Source organism: Abramis brama (assembly GCF_963993115.1).
Source record: "Abramis brama genome assembly, chromosome: 7".
In the NCBI taxonomy this organism is placed as follows: domain Eukaryota; kingdom Metazoa; phylum Chordata; class Actinopteri; order Cypriniformes; family Leuciscidae; genus Abramis; species Abramis brama.
Genome location: NC_139969.1, coordinates 559,601 through 576,966, shown reverse-complemented (window position 1 = coordinate 576,966; position 17,366 = coordinate 559,601). Strand labels below are relative to the sequence as shown.

At 41.3% G+C, this 17,366-nt stretch overlaps 2 protein-coding genes across 3 annotated transcripts; both read left to right on the top strand.

Annotated features, from left to right (window-relative positions):
- Positions 1-513: 513 nt before the first annotated feature.
- On the top strand, positions 514-7,394 carry LOC311086475 (uncharacterized protein). Of its 2 annotated transcripts, XM_084119383.1 has the most exons (4): positions 514-840; positions 4,601-5,643; positions 5,711-5,956; positions 6,864-7,394. In XM_084119383.1, exons 1-2 carry the CDS (start codon positions 573-575, stop codon positions 5,449-5,451), a joined length of 1,119 nt encoding a protein of 372 aa, XP_083975509.1. In that variant the 5' UTR covers positions 514-572; the 3' UTR covers positions 5,452-5,643; positions 5,711-5,956; positions 6,864-7,394. The 2 variants fall into 2 exon arrangements, with proteins under 2 accessions (XP_083975509.1, XP_083975508.1); XM_084119382.1 differs by having other exon boundaries at positions 4,601-5,956.
- Positions 7,395-8,686: 1,292 nt separating this feature from the next.
- On the top strand, positions 8,687-14,182 carry LOC311086196 (uncharacterized protein). The gene is made up of 2 exons (XM_084118959.1): positions 8,687-9,073; positions 12,809-14,182. The coding sequence occupies exons 1-2, from the start codon at positions 8,806-8,808 to the stop codon at positions 13,687-13,689; spliced, it is 1,149 nt and encodes a 382-aa protein (XP_083975085.1). The 5' UTR covers positions 8,687-8,805; the 3' UTR covers positions 13,690-14,182.
- Positions 14,183-17,366: the final 3,184 nt, after the last annotated feature.

Genomic DNA, 17,366 nt, shown 5'->3' with positions numbered 1-17,366 from the left:
CGGGTTTGGAAGGACGTGAGGAATTAATGACAGAACTTTCATTTTTTGTGGTGAACAAACCCTTTAATGTTGAGATGTTAGCACAACAGTTTCATGTCCAATAACTAATGAATAAATACTATATCCAATAATAAATCTTTAAATAAAAATGTATTACATATTTACACAACATTTATTAAATAAATATATAAATAAATACAAATAAATAAATTACGTTTAAATAAATAAAACAAAACTTAATATAGAGAAAATGATATACAGAAATGGCTTTATGTAAGTCTTAGGGTGGGGTTAGGGGATACTTTTTTTTCAAGAAAAGTATTAATGATGTGAAAAGACTCTCGCTGTGTATTTGACGCTGTAGTATCTTATTTTCTTATATTTTTACTATAAAATAGCTTTTGAAAATTCATAAATCGTGTAAAATGAGTTATCATTCATTGCGCCTTTCCACACAATTGTCTATTTTGGACCTGCCGCTGCTTGCGTGTCTTTTACTTTGGTGAGCGTGTCCTAAAAGCTCCACAGTTCACCGGAAACACGTCACGCCCCCGAATGAGCAGGAAGCAGCAATGGTGGATTATGTTTTTCCTCATAGTAATGTAACTGCAGAGAGCTTTGATAGCGAGATGAGCTCCGCGGGGATGTTCCAGACTCAGATCTCCGCGATCATGAAGGCGGCCGCGGTGGAGATCAGTCAGTTGCTGGAGGAAGAGGCTGCAGCTCTTCATCAGGAGATCCGGAAGAGGAACCAGGAGATCCAGGGACTGAAGACTAAACTACTGAGAGTCACTGCTGAGAGATGCTCTGTCGGCGTACAGGTGGAGATCATGGACACGAGTGAGTCTGAGCTGGTGACTTAATCATAACAAAAAACATCATTGTTTGTGTGTGAGTGAGAGTCGAGAGAGAGGGTGTGTGTGTGTGTGTGAGAGAGAGAGAGAGAGAGAGTATGTGTTTAGGTGTTGGGGGGGTGAATATATATATATATATATACATTTAATTAAAAAAAATTACTAATGTTTTTTTTTACTAATCATTATATTTATATAATATTAGTTTTTAAATAAATATTACCATATAATTTTTTATTATATTAATTTGAATATATAAATATAGAATGGTTTTATATGGTGACTTTTATATTTATGTTAAAACTAATAATATAGAATTTTTTACATAGAAGTCAGTACTTTTTATAACTCTACAGATAGAAATGACGAAGAAGTCTGAAGTCTGAGCAAACAGTCTTTATTCACTCCCAGAATTAAAAATAGGAAAGAGACTCTGTCGGCACACTTGCCTCGTATAATCACAACATAAACAGTCCAAACACAATCAGTGCATGAGTCTCTCTCTCCCTGTCCCAGGTCTGTGGGGCGCTTATATCCCACCTCTCCGCCAATCACTGGAATTAGAGACTAGTTAATTATCATGTACCTGATCTCATTATCCCCGCTCGTCTCCACACTCGTTCTCCCGCTGCAGCATGCGCGTAATTTGCACGGGGGTTACGGGGGTCATGACCCCCTCAAAAATCAGAGGGGGCGTTATTGATCGTAGTATTACTTTATGGTTCCCATGGAGACGCGTCATTCATTGCTTGTCACACCACAGCCACAATAGCGCTGAATGACTGATGATCTGCTTTTATTTCCTTTTTTATTCAAAATTTCACAAATTTGTTAGCTATAGCAGGATATAGCTGATATTCCGATTGTCAAATATGTGCAAGTGGATGTGTTTTGTTGTTCAAACACCTTTATAACGTTTGCGTTAGTTGAGCTGTATGCGCAACGTATTTTAGGTATCTTATTAAAATACCTAAAAAAAATACGTACATTATTAGGAATTTACCACCTCCGGCTCAATTTGAGATTATCATTATTATTATTTTTTATTTTTGTTCTTTTTGCATGGAGTTTGCAAAGTGACAAAATGAATCAAAGCACAACTAACGTTAGTCCACACTTGTATTTTCCCAGTTTCTGAATTTGATGTTATCAGAGGCTATGCAATTTTTTTTAATCTACTTTTGAGTCTTATTTCATGCAAAGTGATAATATAATTGCGCTTTCATTTTCTCTATTTGAAAGTTTTTAATGCTGTTATTTGATGTTAAGTTTTTAAAATGTGATGTTAATAAAATACATTTTAACAGTTAAACTTAAAGATTTTGTTAGTGGATGGTGAGTTTTGGTGATGCCCACCAATATGTGAAATCTGTTCAGAATAAAGGTGCAAGCTGCACTCCAGTGTGCCACCCTGTATTGTGTAATGTATCGAGAGTTGAATTGTGCATAATACATTTGCTGCATGTAGGTGCCAATACAGTGATGCAATTGATTAATCTTTAAGTTATTGGGGTTTTTTTTTTTATAAGATATTGAACACACACAAAAAAATCAATTAAGTAGAAGCTGCCACTGCTGGCTAGTGCTTAAACACTTAATTTAACTACTGTGTCATTATGGCATAAATAGTCAAGTGAACAGCTGCATTTACGTTAAGTAGCCTAAATCAGTAAAAGTATCACAATGTATTTCTAAAACAGGAACGGCAAATTAGCATGTTACACAAGAAAATTATTCAATAAATAAATAAATTAATAAATATGCCGCGAGTTTAACCCCCCCAATGGTAGACCCAAAGTTACGCCCTTGCGCTGCAGACTTCACATTCCCACGCCCCCCTCGCCACAACGTCCACCACTCGACCCCCCCCCCCCCCCCCACCACACACACACACACACACACACACCCACACCCATTTCTAGAGAGCAAGTCGCCATCTACGCCTCTGACATGTGGACCACCTTGAACCTTAGTTTTTTTTCCGGTGTGTTCCACACCTTCGGCTCTAGGGCTTGTTCACACCGAACAACGTAAAGAACGCGATCTGCATGATTGATATTCAAAACGGTTTGCAAGCACTGCTTTGTTTATGGTTTGTAAACCTGCAGTCTTAGTTTTACTTTCCCTTTATGAATGGCGAATATATCTGCTTAAATCTGCTTCCGGATATCATGTCACACCCCCACCAAAGCCTCACATGTTCCCCCCTTAATACTCACAGGTATTTGGTTCAGCCCAGCTTGATCGGGGGCAGCCCACAGGGAGTCGGGGACCCGGATCAACGTTCCAACCACCATTACTGGACACCAGTCCTAGAAATGACCCGGGTCCCCACATCTCCGGCAGGCCCCCTCGTGTCGCAGATCTATCCCCCTGGAAAAAACGTCCGTAGGCGTGATACTTCGTTACCTGGGAGCAGGAATAGGGCGGGAGAGGCGTTGGGGAGAGAGAGATTAGGGCGGGGCATGCCGACCCCGGGGCCAGCACCAGATGATCCTCAGCCAGCTGGATGGCCTGATTCAGTGATGCCAGGCAGTGGCACTGGACCCACTCAGCCAGTCCTCGTGGAAGCCGAGCAATGAACTGCTCCAGTGCCACCAGATCGGCCACTCCCTAGACGTCTCTTGTTTCGGCCATCAGCCACTTGTGGCAAGCATCCCGGAGCTGTTAGGCCATGACAAAAGGCCAGCTCCACTGAGCAGAAGCGCTGACCATGTTCAGGGGAGCGACCGACCCGTTTAAGGATGACCCGCTTTAGATCGTCATAGGCCAGGAGGTTCGCTACAGGTACTTGTTGCTCTGCCACCTGTGCCTCCCCGGACAGCAGTGCGATCAGGCACACGGTCATTGGGTGCGCACCCACCCACATGCCTCTTATTTCTAAGAGGTCCACAAACTCCTTTGGGTGGTTCTGTGGATCCATCTTCACCAGCGGGACGTGGGCGACAGTGGGTGGTTCGTACGAGGTGAACTCCTGGCTGAGTAACCTCCGGATGACCCACTGGTCTTCTTCCTGCTCTTGGACCAGCAGATGAAGCGATCCTCTTGTCCCATCCTGAGGTCCATCAGCACCTGATGTTGAGTCTGATGAAGACTGGCGAGTGACTTGACCGGGTCCGCAAGCGGCGTTGGCTGAGCTGGCCTCATGGCTTGACTTCTTCATCTCGGGAGAACATTCACAGATAGAAATGACGAAGTCCGAGTGGCGTGCAAACAGTCTTTATTCACTCCTAAAATCAAAAATAGGAAAGAGACTCTGTCGGCACACTGGCTCGTATAATCACAACATAAACAGTCCAAACACAATCAGTGCATGAGTCTCTCTCTCCCTGTCCCAGGTCTGTGGGGCGCTTATATCCCACCTCTCCGCCAATCACTGGAATTAGAGACTAGTTAATTATCATGTACCTGCCCTCATTATCCCCGCTCGTCTCCACACTCGTTCCCCTACTGCAGACTTCTCATTCCCACGACCCCCTCGCCACAACATCCTTCTCTGATACATCCATTATGTTTTCTGTTTGCGAACAATAAACATCACCAGTTTTCAAAAAATATTTCAGTTTTAATCATTATTATCAAACTATTTTTGCATCAGGTAATATGGTTCATATTGTAGCAGCTTGATGTATTAACTTGAAATTCAACTAATACCGACATGCTTATAGATTTTAGACCTGTAACTATTTGTTTTGTTGTAGAATTTGAATTAAAACTTCTTATTGACTTATATGACTTCTCGACAGGTGTAACGGCTCAATCGCGGGAAGTTCAGGCTGATCTTCACAGCCAGGAAAAGGTCATTGTGAAGAATCTCTCAGAGGAGAAACCTCACTTTTCACAGCAGCTGAATCAAGAAGAGTCTATGATGCCGCTGAAGGAACCGAAGGAAGAGGAGCTCAGCGGACTGGAGTTTGAGATGAAGATCGAACAGGTGGAAGTACATGTGGATCAGAAACTTAATCAAGTTCAGGCAAAGCAGAAGTTTAAAGGACAAAACCACTGCCATGACCGAAACTCTCGTTTATGGTGTTCAGGGAAAGCATTCGACCATCCGCCGGAAAGTGTTGTGGAGTCAGAACAACATTCCCATAATTTTACAGATCCATATGGGATTGAGGATCCGATGACCACGTCGACTCAGTCCGGTTTATTCGCTGTTCTGCAAAACGAGAGTGTTGGCGTTGCAGACATTGAGTACGACTTGAATCTTCAGGATTCCTATAGAAGCTCACCCAGCACGAGCGAGTCTGACTCAACGCCGTTCAACACACTCCCATCCTCACATTCAAGCTCGTGTTTGCCCAAAACTCTGAATGCCGGCAAGCACACAGGCCCCAAATCCTTCCGATGTGAGGAGTGCGGGAAAAGCTTCCCACAGAGGGGGCGGCTATTAACACACAAACTAGTGCACATGGACGAAAAACCCTTCCAGTGTGAGGAGTGTGGGAAAGGCTTTACACAGAGGAAGCGTCTTTTAACACACAGACTAGTGCACACGGGTGAGAAACCCTTCCGCTGTCAGCTGTGCGGTAAGACCTTCTCCAGACAGGACAGCTGTCTCCGACACATGCGCTTGCACAGCGGACAGAGATGATGAACCTGGAAACGACCACACACACACACAGGGTTTTCATATCATGTCTCAAAGTGAGATTTCTTAGAATTGTATCTGTGTTGATATTAGCTTCTGTTGCATATCGTCATTAAGGCCTTGTGGCGATCAGGACGAGGGCCGCTGATGAACGTCACCGGCCCGACGCACCGGTCTCGTATCTCTCACGGAGGAGCGACGACAGTGAAGGACGAGAGAAGACAGGCCTGGATTTATGTTTCTGTTTTATTATGTGTGGCAGAGTCCTGCACGGGTTTGGGTACCCGCGGGTCAGACACGGGCTAAACACAGGTTTAAAACAATCACATGCGAACGTAAAAATATATGCATATTTTTAGGAACACATCTACAAAAATATGCCTGTATTTCAAGTTGATAAAATAATTTTAAAATCCACATCAGTTTATTTGTGCCCACGCCCTCCCAGGAGTCTATACCTACTTTCACTTTTAAAAATTCATCATAACGTCGAGGTGGATGCTGAGGAGTTGAAGAAAAGAATAGCTAGTGGAGATGGATGTATTGAAGTTGTCGACAATACATCATCAAAAATCAAGTCCAGTGTGTGGGAGAAATTTGGAGTTCTCTGAAGAAAACAATATTGTGAAAGGCTTTGCTGCATTTCGTGCTGGATAACCGCAAATGTGGAACTTCATCGCCGAGGAAGCACGCAGATAACTGTGGTAACAAAGCAGTTCTATCGAAGAGTATTTTTCAAATTTAACACTGTTGATACTCCACTTTTTTTGGAAATAGGCTCATTTTACAACTCCCCCAGAGTTAAACAGTTAGTTTTATCATTTTGGAATCCATTCAGCCGATCTCCGGGTCTGGGGGTCCCACTTTTAGCATAGCTTAGCATAATGAATTGAACCGGACAAGACCATTAGCATCTCTCTCAAAAAAATTAACAAAGAGTTTCGATATTTTTCCTATTTAAAACTTAACACTTCTGTAGTTAAATCGTGTACTAAAACCGACGGAAAATGAAAAGTTGCGATTTTCTAGGCTGATATGGCTAGGACGCAGTGCCTGATAATAGTCCCCAGCTCGGTAGCCTATTATCAGGCGGCAGGCGCTGAGTCATATCATTACGCCTGCTGGACTCATGGTACTGCAGCAAAGTTTCTTGATTATTACGCAGGAATGAGAGTATAGTTTCTTGCCATATCAGCCTAGAAAATCGCAACTTTTCATTTTCCGTCGGTTTTAGTACAAGTTTTAAATAGGAAAAATATTGAAACTCTTTGTTAATTTTTTTTGAGAGAGATGCTAATGGTCTTGTCCGGTTCAATTCATTATGCTAAGCTATGCTAAAAGTGGTACCGCCAGACCCGGAGATCGGCTGAATGGATTCCAAAATGATAAAACTCAACTGTTTAACTCTGGGGGAGTTGTAAAATGAGCCTATTTCCAAAAAAAGTGGAGTATCCCTTTAAGTATGTGTGGTGTGCAGGGCTTGTTTGAACCCAAAATTGTCAAGATGTAGGCTAGACGAAATTGCGTGGCAGATATAGTGTTGTAGCCGCGTCTGTTCGATTGGTAAAATGTTATAAGGCTACTCAGTTTTGTCGTAACATTAGCCATGTTCTTCATGTACCGGCCTTTTGACAGCTTCGGCTGTTAATGGTCGTGTAATAACTTTTCTATGACCTGGCAATAAACAGTTTTGTAAGTGTGTCTATAATGTGATAGTTTAAACTGGTTTTATTTCGGGTGGTCGGTTCTATTTTAAGCGGGTCGGGTTGGGTGCGGATTTTAGTTAGTGCTGCTGTCGGAAAACGGGTCGGATGCGGCTTTAAGCACTGCGGGTACGGGCGGGACCCGTGCAGGACTCTGATGTGTGGCTGCAGTCATCCGTAAGGGGCTGCCATCTTTCGTTTTGTATTTGTTTATATTATTTAATAAAGTGTGTGTTAAACGTTCGCCGCTTCCCGCCTCTCATTGGTTCTTGCTGAAGCTCAAACGTGAACCTCACTGGTTCTCTCACTTCAAGTAAACATGCTTGAGCTTCCTTTTACCATATCTGATGTGTGCATAGATGAACGTGTATGTGAATAAAATCTGTTTATCGTACAGTATAAAGTGATTGAGTCTCTTAAAGCTGCAGTCGGCAAGTCTGGTAGATTGAGGGGACTTTTTAATGTTTTTAATGTTTACAACCCTCATGCCCCTCCCCCACTACCAGCAAGCACCCTCATTCGTGCTCATCAGTGCGTGTGCACCAGATCTTCTGTGAACGCGTCCGTCTCTTCAGCATCGATCAACACCATGGACTCAGAGGTAGGCTGCCCTGGCTAATCTACCCATAGATAGCAATAACCGAGGAATTGGAAGCTTGTTAGTAGATTTTCTCTCCGCCATCATGCTTCGTACAATCCAACACACCTGCGAACTTCAGGCGTGTGCATGTGATGTTGTAACGTGCGCGAGGGGGGAGGGGGGATCTGTGGCGTGTGCACGAACTGTGATTGACAGTCAGATCTCACACAGCTCTGCGCTGATTGGACCAGAAGAACCGGAGCGGTGTATTTTTGCAAAACAAATAACAGGCTCCAGGTGGAGGTAGAGGCGCGGGTTTTTTTCTAAAATCGGCTGATTTATGTTGTTCGGTCGGTTTAAGTGAATATGATTTTAAAAAAACTTTTTTTTGATTAAACCACTCAGTTCATATGGATTAGTTTTACAATTTCTTATGAACTTTTTAAAGCATTTAAGTGGTAGTTTCATGGACTGTCAAGGGACTGACAGAAATCTCTTAGATTTCATTTTAAATATCATCATTAGTGTTTGAAGATGAACGGGGTTTGGAACGACATGAGGGTGAGTAATTAATGACAGAATTTACATTTTTGGGAGAACAAACCCTTTAATCTTGAGATGCTCGCACGACAGTATCATGTCCAATAACTAATGAATAAATAAGAATAAGAAATGCTTAAACTACAGTACAACAATATGTCAAATTAGATAAATAAATGACGTTTAAATAAATAATATAAAACTTAATATTGAGAAAATCATATACATAAATGTCTTCATGCAAGTCTTTTCTTTAAATATTTAACTACACATCTTTTTCGTCTGTCTTTTTCAAGAAAAGTATTAATGATGTGAAAAGACGCTGTAGTATCTTATTTTCTTATGTTTTTACTATAAAATAGCTTAAAAATTCATAAATCGTATAAAATGAGTTATCATTCATTGCGCCTTTCCACACAATTGTCTATTTTGGACCTGCCGCTGCTCGCGTGTCTTTTACTTTGGTGAGCGTGTCCTAAAAGCTCCACAGTTCACCGGAAACACGTCACGCCCCCGAATGAGCAGGAAGCAGCAATGGTGGATTATGTTTTTCCTCATAGTAATGTAACTGCAGAGAGCTTTGATAGCGAGATGAGCTCCGCGGGGATGTTCCAGACTCAGATCTCCGCGATCATGAAGGCGGCCGCGGTGGAGATCAGTCAGTTGCTGGAGGAAGAGGCTGCAGCTCTTCATCAGGAGATCCGGAGGAGGAACCAGGAGATCCAGGGACTGAAGACTAAACTACTGAGAGTCACTGCTGAGAGATGCTCTGTCGGCGTACAGGTGGAGATCATGGACACGAGTGAGTCTGAGCTGGTGACTTAATCATAACAAAAAACATCATACTGTGTTTTTGTGTGTATGAGTGAGAGAGAGAGAGCGTGCGTGCGTGCGTGCGTGTGTGTTGGGGGGGGGGGGGCGGGGGGGCAGTTGTTGGGGGGTGATTGGGGAGGAGTTTAGTTGGGGTTGGGGGGGGTGCTAAATTTAAATGTAATAAAAATCAATTCAATGCTGAGATATAAAAAAAAAAAATATATATATATATATAAATCACCATTATGTTTATATCTCATGGTGAATAGAATCCCCACAATAGCACAAATCTGCAAAACAATATATAGATTTGAAGTGGATCAAAAAAGTTCATCAAAATTGTCCTAAGACAAGAACGGTCGGGTATTGTTCAAAATTCATGTATAACTTTGATGAAAGGTTTTTATCCACTTCAATATTTGACTACTGTATATATTACCATAGAATTGTTTATTATATTTATTTTAATATATAAATATATATATATATATATATATATATATATATATATATATATATATATGGTAACTTTTATATTTGTTAAAACTAATATTATAGAAATATAATACTATATAATAATAAAATATATAAAATATATTTGAAATGTTACTTTTCTGTAATGTTAGTAGAAATAATGAGTATAACATTTGTAATTTAAATATATTATAATTATTAAAACTGAATTCTTTTTTGAAAACTGGTAAAATTTATTTTATTTATGTTAAAAATATTTTACAATAAAATATTGTTCTTAAAATGTTAAACTTTTTCTCTAAATAATTATTACAAATTTTATACTTATGTATTGTAGGAGCTGCTGTTAGTTTCACTGTTCATATTATTGATCTATCATATTTTGACTTTAATTTAATAGTACAGTAAACATTTAGAGCTGCTCCAGCAGAGCTCAACCAGTCAAGAGCAGTGAGTGATTTTCGCTGTCTTTCATTGTCAGCAATATTAGGCTGCTGTCACTTTAAGAGCTGCACGTATCCAACAAAATGTTACACATGTGTCTTCTTTTCTAAGCCATTCGGCCTGCCAGAACCCTTTTGTCAAATCCAGTGCCTAACCTAACCGATCAAGCAGCTCACCAACTTGGGGCATTGGATAAGCATTGAATTTCGACACAGAATTCCCCCTTCTATTGTACCAAAACTATCGGGCTCGCCTAGCCTGGTTTACACCAGACCCTTCTCAGTCGCAACTGAGAGTGGGTCTGGGGAAGCTTCATTCACATCCCATTTCCAAAGGGGCACCAACAGACGTCTCTCAAATGCCTCTAGGCGCGATTGGATAGACCTAAAACCAATCAGTGCGATCGTCATCGTGTAAAGCCCGCCTCAGTGTTTGTGATTGGTGCCACAAGATTTGGAAAGATTGGAAATGGGCTTGAATGGGCTCTTGGCCAGACTGACTTGCAGAGCAAATCTAAATTTGCCGGAAGTTCGTCTAGGTTTTCCCAGGCTAGTGCTCGCCCAGTCGCTATGCGATTCTTCTATTACTCTAAACTCTAGCATGGCCTTTAATTCGTCCTTTACCACTTTTTTCTTGTGTTCATGTAAACTACAGGGATGGCTGTGTGCCACTTTTCCAGGGATTGTTTCGATATGGTGCTGTATGAGGCAGGGGTGAAAACATCTGAAAAATCTGTTTGCAACTTTGCTAAATCAGTGAGCTGTGGCGGCGAGAGGTGATCTCCCCGGAGCAAGCGGTTTGGTTTTGACAGCTGCTGCTGGCCTGAGATCTCCCTCTGTCAGAACGGCTGTTGCTAACTCAACCGACCTCACCTCATTCCAGCCTTTTAAAAGATTGAGATGATAAATTTGACATGAATCACCCCTGTCGGTTTGTCTTACCTCATAATCGAGATCCCCAACTCACTGTGCAACCACAAAAGTTCCTTCCCTTAGAACTAAGATCTAGATGCTGTTGCCGTTCCTCTGTTGTACAGCCGACTTTGTCTGTCCTGTGCCTGGAGCAAATTCTCCTTGGAGAGCTGCCCAACGTGTGGAGCTCAGAGGTCCATGACATACTGAATTTCGCTACGGCTGTTTGAAGGCTTTTCCTCCCAAGCCTCTTCAAAGCCAAGCACACCAAGCCATCGGTCAGCCATCGGGCAGTGTCAGGCTGTGTTTAAGCATTGGCCGACTTGTGTTCCGCACCGTTGACTCTAGTCGGATGGGTTTTTTTTTTGGCCAATTCAACATGTAGAATCGGCGTTAGGCCGTCGGTGAGAGAGAGAGCTCTGATTGGCTGTTGGTCATCCAGTTTGATCGGGGGCAGCCCACAGGGAGTCAGTGACCTGGATCAATGTTCCCATCTCCATTACTGGACACCGGTCCTAGAAATTACCCGGGTCCCCGCATCTCCAGCAGGCCCCCTCGTCTCGCAGATCTAGCCCCCTGGAAATAACTTCCCCGCTGTGGGGTTCGAGGAGGCGTGATACTTCGTTACCTGGGAGCAGGAATAGGACGAGAGAGAGCAGAAAGAGAGGGGTTGGAGAGAGAGAGATTATGGAGGGGCATGCCGACCCCGGGGCACGGCACCAGATGATCCTCTGCCAGCTGGATGGCCTGATTCAGCGATGCCGGGCAGTGGCACTGGACCCACTCAGCCATTCCACGTGGAAGCCGAGCAATGAACTGCTCCATTGTTTCGGCCATCAGCCACTTGCGGCAAGCGTCCCGGAGCTGTTAGGCCATAACAAAAGGCCAGCTCCACAGAGCAGAAGCGCTGACCATGTTGTTCAGGGGAGCGACCGACCCGTTTAAGGATGACCCGCTTTAGATCGTCATAGGCCAGGAGGTTCGCTACAGGTACTTGTTGCTCTGCCACCTGTGCCTCCCCGGACAGCAGTGCGATCAGGCACACGGTCATTGGGTGCGCACCCACCCACATGCCTCTTATTTCAAAGAGGTCCACAAACTCCTTTGGGTGGTTCTGTGGACACATCTTCACCAGCGAGACGTGGGCGACGGTGGGGGGTTCGTCCGAGGTGAACTCCTGGCTGAGTAACCTCCGGATGACCCACTGGTCTTCTTCCTGTGCTTGGACCAGCAGGTGAAGCGATCCTCTTGTTCCATCCTGAGGTCCATCAGCACCTGATGTTGAGTCTGATGAAGACTGGCGAGCGACTTGACCGGGTCCTCAAGCGGCGTTGGCTGAGCTGGCCTCATGGCTTGTCTTCTTCGTCTCGGGAGAATGTTCACAGATAGAAATGACGAAGTCCGAGTGGCGTGCAAACAGTCTTAATTCACTCCCAAAATCAAAAATAGGAAAGAGACTCTGTCGGCACACTGGCTCGTATAATCACAACATAAACGGTCCAAACACAATCAGTGCATGAGTCTCTCTCCCAGGTCTGTGGGGCGCTTATATCCCACCTCTCCGCCAATCACTGGAATTAGAGACTAGTTAATTATCATGTACCTGCCCTCATTATCCCCGCTCGTCTCCACACTCGTTCCCCTACTGCAGACTTCTCATTCCCACGACCCCCTCGCCACTACATCCTTCTCTGATACATCCATTATGTTCTCTGTTTGCGAACAATAAACATCACCAGTTTTGAAAAAATATTTCAGTTTTGATAATTATAATCAAGCTATTTTTGCACCAAGGAATATGGTTCATTAGCCTAATGATTGTTTAGACTAGGAACTAGTTGTTTTGTTGTAGAATTTGAATTAAAACATCATATTTACATATGACTTCTCAACAGGTGTAACGGCTCATTCGCGGGAAGCTCAGACTGATCATCACAGCCAGGAAAAGGTTGTTGTGAAGAATCTCTCAGAGGAGAAACCTCACTTTTCACAGGCGGCGGATGTGAATTCACAGCTTTTGAAACAAGAAGAGTCCGTAACGCCACTGAAGGAACCGGAGGAAGAGGAGCTCAGCGGACTGGAGTTTGAGATGAAGATCGAACAGGTGGAAGAACTTGTGGATCAGACACTGAATCAAGTTCAGGCAAAGCAGAAGTGTGAAGGACAAAACCACTGCCATGACGGAAGCACTCGTTTATGGTGTTCAGGGAAAGCGTTTGACCATCCGGAAAGTCTTATGGAGTCAGAGCAACATTCCCAGAATTTTACAGATCCATATGTGATGGAGGATCCGATGACCACGTCGACTCAGTCCGGTTTATTTGCTGTTCTGCAGAACGAGAGCTTTGGTGTTCCAGACATTGAATACGACTTGAATTTTCAGGATTCCCACAGACACTCCCCCACAACGAGCTCGTCTGACTCGACGCCATTCAACACACTCCCATCCTCACATTCAAGCTCGTGTTTGCCCAAAATGCTCCCACAGAGTCTGAATGCCGGCAATCACACAGGACACAAACCCTTCCGATGTGAGGAGTGTGGGAAAGGCTTTTCACAGAGGACTCGGCTGTTAACACACAGACTAGTGCACACGGGGGAGAAACCCTTCCGATGTGAGGAGTGCGGGAAAGGCTTTACACAGAGGACCCGTCTTTTAACACACAGACTTGTGCACACGGGTGAGAAACCCTTCCGCTGTCAGCTGTGCGGTAAGACCTTCTCCAGACAGGACAACTGTCTCCGACACGTGCGCTTGCACAGCGGACAGAGATGATGAACTTGGACACGATCACACACACACAGGGTTTTTCATATCGTGTCTCAAAGTGAGATTTCTTAGAATTGTAACTGTTGATATTAGCTTCTGTTGCATTTCTGCATTAAGGCCTGTTTCACACATCTTACACCTTTATTATGCAACTTCTCCCTTGCCATGAAAATAATGTTTCATGATGATCAAGTTTGTAACAATACCCAGGGTTATTATAGTTAAACTTGACCATAAAACAACTTTCGGTACTCAGTCCCTCAGCAAAAATGAAATGATACTGAAACCACCAGCAGGTGGCGGCAAACATTGGCTTAATGAGTGAGTCATTGAATCACTCACTCATCATTCGTTCAAAACGGCTGATTCATTCAGGCACAAAGCAGAAGTGACTTAGTGAGTCATCGAGTCATTCATTTGAACGATTCGTTCAAAAACGCGGATTCATTCGGGGACGAAACTGAATCTGTGCTGTTCTGAGATGTGCAATGGCTCTAAAGCAGGGATAGGCAACTCCGGTCCTGGAGGGCCGCTGTCCTGCAGAGTTTAGCTTCAGCCCTGATAAAAACTCACCTGCCTGTATCTATCTAGTAATCCTGAAAACATTGATTGCCTTGTTCAGGTGTGTTTAATTAGGGTTGGAGCTAAACTCTGCAGGACAGTGGCCCTCCAGGACCGGAGTTGCCTATCCCTGCTCTAAAGTTTAGAACTGTTTTCATTGGCAAAATAGAGGAAAAAAAGATAATATTGACAATATTGTCTCTAAAATGTAAGTCACTTAATAGCCTATTAACTTAATGTTTATTGAATTGTTTGTTGGCCTATAAAATCATTTTCACATTTGCAAACGTGCTAATATACGGGAAAACTGTTCAAATATTATAAATGTTTTTTAAAAATTTATACAGAGACTTTTTTTTGCACCATATCTTTTTGGAAGTATTTTTTAATAATTTTGGTAGCATTATTTAATGGACCTGGGATAACATGAACAATGAACAGCTGTGTGTTCATTAACTAATGTTAACAAAGGTTAATAAATATTGTAACAGATTTGTTGCTCATTGTTAATGTTAATTAAAGCATTAACTAACCTTAACTAATGGGACCTTATTGTAAAGTGTTACCAAATTTGTAAAAAAAATAAATAATAATAATAATAAAACAAAACTTTAAATAAAATTAAAATGAAAGCAGAAAATAAAAAATAATTCAAAATATTAATAAAAACTATCATAGTATCATGATGAAATTCGGAAACTTTCCCTGCTCAAATTTTTTTATTTTGTTAATATTAGTTCTGGTGAAAGACAAACATAAAGAGCCTTGAAAGCCAAAATATTAAATTTCTTGACTGTATATTGTCTGAGTAATCCACTGTTCTGTAGAGGAGGATCAAAATGACATTTTTTCATTTCATTCAGATTTGGAGTTAAACTACAGCGAGCTAAAAATGACTTTTGAAAGATATATTTTAATCAGTTTCAGAGATATTTGGAAGAAGGGATATTATTAATTTTAACAGCTTCTGAAGCTAGCAAGAATTTAAATCATAACTACATGTTTGAAACAAATGTCACACCTTCTAGGAAAGGGTTTGCTCTCCCAACACATATTACCGGTATTCACTTCAATAAACCATTGAAAATGGGAGCTGGAGCTGAATTGAGATCCCAATATCTGTGGGATTGAACCGTATTGGGCCTTAAAAATGAAGATACCAAAAGGGAAGTTTATTAAGAACCAGAATGTAAAATCATACTGAGATATCTTTAACACTTCTTGAGTTAAAGGCATGCAAACTTTGGAAAAAGAGCATTTATGGCACTCGGGACAGGAATGTTCTATCCAATTGTTTTTATAGGGGGAAACAATGCATTTCTAGTTTCAACATTATTTGTTCTTCAGATATTCCACTTTAAAAGAAAAAAGTATCAGCTGTATGAAAAGTGACCCAAATCTGTTTTTTGACCATGGAAATGGCTGTGTACAATTGAACAATTTATTCTTGGAGCCACATTGAGATCCCCATATCTCTGAAACTGGACCATATTGGGCCTTAAAACTGAAGATATCAAAAGAAAAGTTTGTTAGGAACCAGAATATAAAAGGATATTAAGATATGTTTAATACTTCTTGAGTTACAGGCATGCAAACTTTGGGGGGGAAGTCATGAAAAGTGCTTTTTCCCCATATTTGAACTGTCACCGTTGGTATATAATGCAACAAAGATTACAAAAGTCAACAGATTTCACTAATAGATCTATCAATATCTGTGTAAAACTAAATGAATGATGCTGTCATCTTTCTAAAGTAATTTTTAGCCCTCTGTAATTTGGCTCTGAATCTCAGGTCAAAATTCTCATTTTAACCCTCCTCTTCAAAATAGCAGATTACTTAGTAAATATTCCTCCATGAGATTTAATATTTTGCTTTTCAACACCCTTTATGTTTGTCTTTCCCCAGAAAAGCTGGGCCTCTAGTTGAGTTGAGCACTGCTAATCATAATTTTTAATGAAATATTTAATGTCATTAATTTATTAATAATAATAATATATTTCATTTGTAATGTGCCGTTCTTATACTCAAAGTGCTATAAAAAAAACAAGCGAAATAATACATAAAATATGATGTGATATTGTTGGATGCGTGTGTGAAACAGGCCTGATGCTGAAAGCTGATGTTTGGATCTTTAATGTTTTATCATATTCACTTTAATCTGAATTTCACACTTTTTATTGTTGATCAAACGCGTTGATGTAATCCTCAGGGATCTTGCTCTGTGTTTCCGGTCACAGATTTGACCCTGGATTAACCCTCAGTAATCATGACTGTATATTTGTAAACCCTGGGTTATTTGCATATTTACGAGTTATGTTTTGTTAGGCAAGTACAGCATGTGATGCGCATGTTTTAATAACTGATCATCCATCTGTGGAAATGTTGCCTCGTCTCCTGTTACTCCACTTGACACACTTTAGTGGTTTCCTTTAGTGGTGTCATTTGACAAAGTACATGAATATTTAAGTAAGTTCTCTTTACGTAAAAGGTAAGTGCTGTTGAGATTATGATTATGATGATTGATCTTTCCGAGTTGCTGCGTTTGAACTTGCGGTTTCAGATTGCAGTCGTGAAACTCCAGGTTTCCTAAAGCTGTTAACCCAGGGCTCATGATCCATCGAGCGACACTGATTGTTTGAATACATTTTCCTGCTCACAGAATATGAACAATGTTTTAACATTCTTTAATGTGTTGACATTTATGTATTAAATAAATGCATATCTGTATTGATGCATTTGTGCAGCTGTGCTGTTTATGTTTTTTCTCATTAAACTCTTATTTTCAGATTGAACAAACTTATTAACAGCTTCTTTTCTGTGTGTGTGTGTGTGTGTGTGAGAGAGCGTGCATGTGTGTGTGATTTTGAATAATATTTAAAATATTATTTTGATCTCATTATGACGTGGTCATTTCAAAGAGAACTAAGTTATTGTTATATTTTAGATTGTGGGAGTTAAAAGAGTTGCAAATTTGGTTTCATGTTTATTTATTTATTTTTAATAATCACCCAAATAAATAGTGAGGTTAAAACAAGTTAAAATACATTTTTGTTTTTTTGTACACAGTCATTTATTTAGTAGCTAAATGTTTTTTAATAATGACCAACCAGTAATAAATCAGA

Coding starts and splice junctions, on each gene's coding strand:
- LOC311086475 (XM_084119383.1), top strand. CDS start 573: ATGGTGGATTATGTTTTTCCTCATAGTAATGTAACTGCAGAGAGCTTT. Junction 841..4,600: donor GGTGGAGATCATGGACACGA/GTGAGTCTGAGC, acceptor ACTTCTCGACAG/GTGTAACGGCTCAATCGCGG.
- LOC311086196 (XM_084118959.1), top strand. CDS start 8,806: ATGGTGGATTATGTTTTTCCTCATAGTAATGTAACTGCAGAGAGCTTT. Junction 9,074..12,808: donor GGTGGAGATCATGGACACGA/GTGAGTCTGAGC, acceptor ACTTCTCAACAG/GTGTAACGGCTCATTCGCGG.